This window comes from Panicum virgatum, chromosome 7K, assembly GCF_016808335.1.
Source record: "Panicum virgatum strain AP13 chromosome 7K, P.virgatum_v5, whole genome shotgun sequence".
Lineage (NCBI taxonomy): Eukaryota > Viridiplantae > Streptophyta > Magnoliopsida > Poales > Poaceae > Panicum > Panicum virgatum.
The window spans coordinates 48,478,954-48,482,744 of record NC_053142.1 but is presented as its reverse complement, the minus strand read 5'-3'; the positions used below and the strand labels follow the sequence as shown (position 1 = coordinate 48,482,744).

The window sequence follows — 3,791 nt, the reverse complement described above, 5'->3', positions numbered from 1 at the left end:
CGACCCGGTGGTCGGGCCGTAAAATTGAGCCCGCACCTGACCCGACAGCTAATCGGGTCGGGTCGGGCCGGGCCTATGTAAAATGTCGGGTTCCTTCGGGTTTTTTGGGTTTCGGGTCAAAAAATTTAGCCCGTGCCCGGCCCGTCAGTCATACCGGGTCAAAATTTTTGACCCGAGCCCGCCCATCAAACTCTTCAGGTCAGGTCGGGCTATTTTCGGACGGGTTGGGTCGGACAGCCCATGGCCAGGTCTAGTTGGGAGTGGCCCTATTGTACTTGCTGGGTTTTTTTTTTTTGAAAGGGTTACTTGCTGGGGTTGGGAGGAGGCACAGAGCCCGCTTCCCAGCCGAGGGGGTGGGGCCCGCGCCCGGTCTGGTCTCTGCGTGAAGGGAGGGAACGCAGGCGGTCAATGCGGAGGACAGGGGGAAACCCACGCGTCCACGCCTTCTCTGCTGCCCCGCGCTGTCCCATTCGCAACAGAAATGGAAGCCCGCCTCGCTTTTTCGCAACTGCCCCACGACGCGGACAAAACGAGCTTGCCACTGCCATCTCTGTTGCCAGAGCAACCATGGCAGCCTGCACCGCCTGATCCCTGCTTGCCTTTCCCATCCACACCAATTCACCATCCTCCACTCATCTATACCTTTGCCCAGATCTCGCATTGAAATTTCAAGACTCTTATAATTTTGCCCAGATCTACCGTGAACGAAAATTTCACAAGAATTCTATCCTCATTTGCACGATTTTTTACCCAAACGACAAGCAACAGTAAAGCAGAAACGTTCATCACATAGCGAGTGATGAACGAACGAACGATCCATCCACCATAGCAATATAAAACGAAGAACAAGGAATCAACAACAGAGGCATCCTGGCATACAATCTGAGTGCGATAACGAGATAGGTAGATCGGGCAGAGCCATATACGATCATGGCTGCCTTACAGTTGATGCAAACAGAAACATTACTACTACTCGAGATGTCGAGACAGATCCAAACCACCACTCCATACGCCTTCTTCCTTACTGCGACACGAGCGACGACGACAACGAAACACTACAACTACTGATAGATAGGATATATAGATGGTGGCTATGGCTTCACGCGAGAGCCAGGAGGTGGGACTCGAACCGGATCCAACGACGTGCCTAGCGCTTCTTGGGGTTGGGGCACTCGCGGGAGATGTGGCCCTCCTCGCCACAGTTGTAGCAGCCGCGGCCGCCACCGCTTCCGTAGCCGCCGCCGCCGTTCTGGTTGCAGTCCCTGGCAATATGGCCCTCCCCGCCGCACGTGTAGCAGTTGCGGCTGCCTCCGCCGCCACCGTAGCCGCCGCCTCCTCCGTAGCCGCCGCCACCGCCGTTCTGCGAGCAGTCGCGAGCCATGTGGCCGTCCTCGCCGCACTTGAAGCAGCCACGCCCACCACCCCCGCCGCCGCCGCCGTAGCCGCGGTCGCCCCCACCACCATAGCCGCCGCCTCCTCCCCCGTAGCCGCGGTCGCCGCCGCCGCCGTAGCCGCGGTCGCCGCCACCACCGTAGCCGCCGCCGCCGCCGCCGTAGCCGCGGTCGCCGCCACCTCCTCCACCGTAGCCGCCGCCGCCGCCGCCGTAGCCGCCGTCGGGGCGTTCCCCGCCGGCGAGCGGCCCGCCGCCAGGCGCGGAGACGTCGAGGGCCTTGGCGCGGCCGTCTCTGTCGGCGCCGACGGTGAACTCGACGGTCTCGCCATCCTTGACGTTGGGGTAGCCGTCGGCCTTGATGGAGGACTGGTGGACGAAGAGGTCCTGGCCGCCGTCGTCGGGGGTGATGAAGCCGAACCCCTTGGTCCCGTTGAACCACTTCACCGTCCCGGTCACCCGATCCGCCGCCATCCCAACCCCGAGGCCCCTCGCTCGCAAACCCTAGATAGGCTGCTGGTGGGGTGGAGGTGGTGCGGGAACGAATGCGAGGAGGGGGGCGACCGGAGAGCCCTTTTAGAGGCGAATCCGATGGGGCCGGGCCGGCGGGCCGGGTGCGAAATGGAACCGGGAGTGTGGTGTGTGAAGTTCGCTGACATGTGGGACGTGGCTGGTGTGGGATCATCGTGTCAGTGAGGAAACAGGAGAGGCTTGCCTTTCCATCCTACCATGCATCATCGCCTGCTCCCAACGGTGGGGCCTGGTGCGCAATGGAAGCGGTAGGGTTCGTGTAGCTCGCTGACAGGTGGGCTACCGTCCGGTTGGGACCCACGTGTCAGTGGGAAGCAAGGAGGGTTTTGCCGTCTTATTCGTATCCTCTCCCATGCATTAGAATCCCACCAACTCCCACATCTCCAGCAATCAATGGCGCGGCTTCCGTTTGTACGCCAGCTGAGGAGTCGCCGAGCTATAGCTATAGGAGTAAATCTACTGTTTGACACTGTAGATATACTGTTTGGCACTGTAGACAGAGAAGGCGTGGGAAACGAGACAAGAGTAAATTTGCTCTTGCTCTTGCCATTGTGGACAGCCTAAAATATCTTGCGGCCGCGGCATTTGGTGGAATCGCAAGATTGGAAGACGCTAGTATTGTTGATCGACACGCTAGTTTTTTTTTTTACTGGTCAAAAAAAAAGACACGCTAGTTTTTTTTTGTATCGTGCAAAAAGGAAAAGGAAAAAGAAAATGCTACGGAGCCAGAAAAAAAAAGATAAGAAGAGAAATGCTAGTATTATGCTCTTGATTCCCCTGCAGACGGTTCCATGTCGTGCATGGCAGATTGGCAGGTTCAGAGAAGCCATCTGCGCATCTAGTGATACATGGAAATCGAAGGTGAGATGAAAACAGACGGTCAGACCCTCGGTCAAAGGCCGGTCCATCCTGACGCTCTAGAGGATGAGCTGTGTGTGTGTCCATCTGACCCGGAGAACGGGCCCGCCTCGGCACCAGGTTGGTCGTTCCCGTGCCCGTGATTTCCCTCTGCTGCAGCTGCAGCTGCAAATGGAGCTGCAGAGTGCTTGCCGTGGAGTGGCGTCGCACGCTGCTCGGCCGCTCCTTTGGCAGAGATCACGGAAGAGAAGCCGCCACGGGCAAACACGCGCCCCTCGCAGTGGACGCCCACTACAGGCACCTGACAACTTCGATTACAGTTCCGTGGATAATTTGCTCCGTTTGAAGCCCAAGATTAGCGGGAGGTAATTTTTTTTCTGGCAAACTGCCTCGCTGATTTTGTAATGGCCGAGTAGTAAGCTCACTCCAGCCCTGATGACAAAGGTAGACGAGACACAAAGACCTCTGTTGACTCGATATAGCCGTGCAGTTCCAGTTAGGAGTGTTCCATCACAGTGCTGGTCGCCTGCGTCTCCGGTGGCCTCTGCTCCTGAGAACAGGATGTTGCGCAATGCAGCACCTGGTGCGGTTTTTTCTTTTTTATATTTAAAAAAATTAAAATTTCAAAAATATATGTCCGTTTTGGAAAATTTTAAAAATATACCCCGGTCGTCCTATGGGGGGCGACATGGTTCAAATGTAATTTTTTTCAAATTTGCAACGAAGTCCCTGGAGTAAAAAAAGGGGGCATGTCGCCCCCCCCCCAACGGGCGACAGGGGGGGCCTGTCGCCTCCCCCCCCCCGAGCGACCGGGGTAAGCCCCTCTATATAAGCTCCAACCCTCCCCTTCCCTCCTCATTTGAGTCCGAAAATTCCACCAAAAATCCGGAAAAAAAGAGACGGGTGAGGAGAAGGAAAACGGCGAAGCCCTGTCGGATTCAGCACTTGTGATCTGCAGGTTAGTACATTTAGTTTATATATTGTTATATTTAAGTACTACGTATTTAAGTAT

The 3,791-nt window shown here is 56.4% G+C and overlaps 1 protein-coding gene across 1 annotated transcript; it reads right to left on the bottom strand.

The window, feature by feature from the left end:
- Positions 1–834: 834 nt before the first annotated feature.
- On the bottom strand, positions 835–1,928 carry LOC120641885 (glycine-rich protein 2-like). Its single transcript, XM_039918196.1, has one exon. The coding sequence runs from the start codon at positions 1,862–1,864 to the stop codon at positions 1,148–1,150; it is 717 nt and encodes a 238-aa protein (XP_039774130.1). The 5' UTR covers positions 1,865–1,928; the 3' UTR covers positions 835–1,147.
- Positions 1,929–3,791: the final 1,863 nt, after the last annotated feature.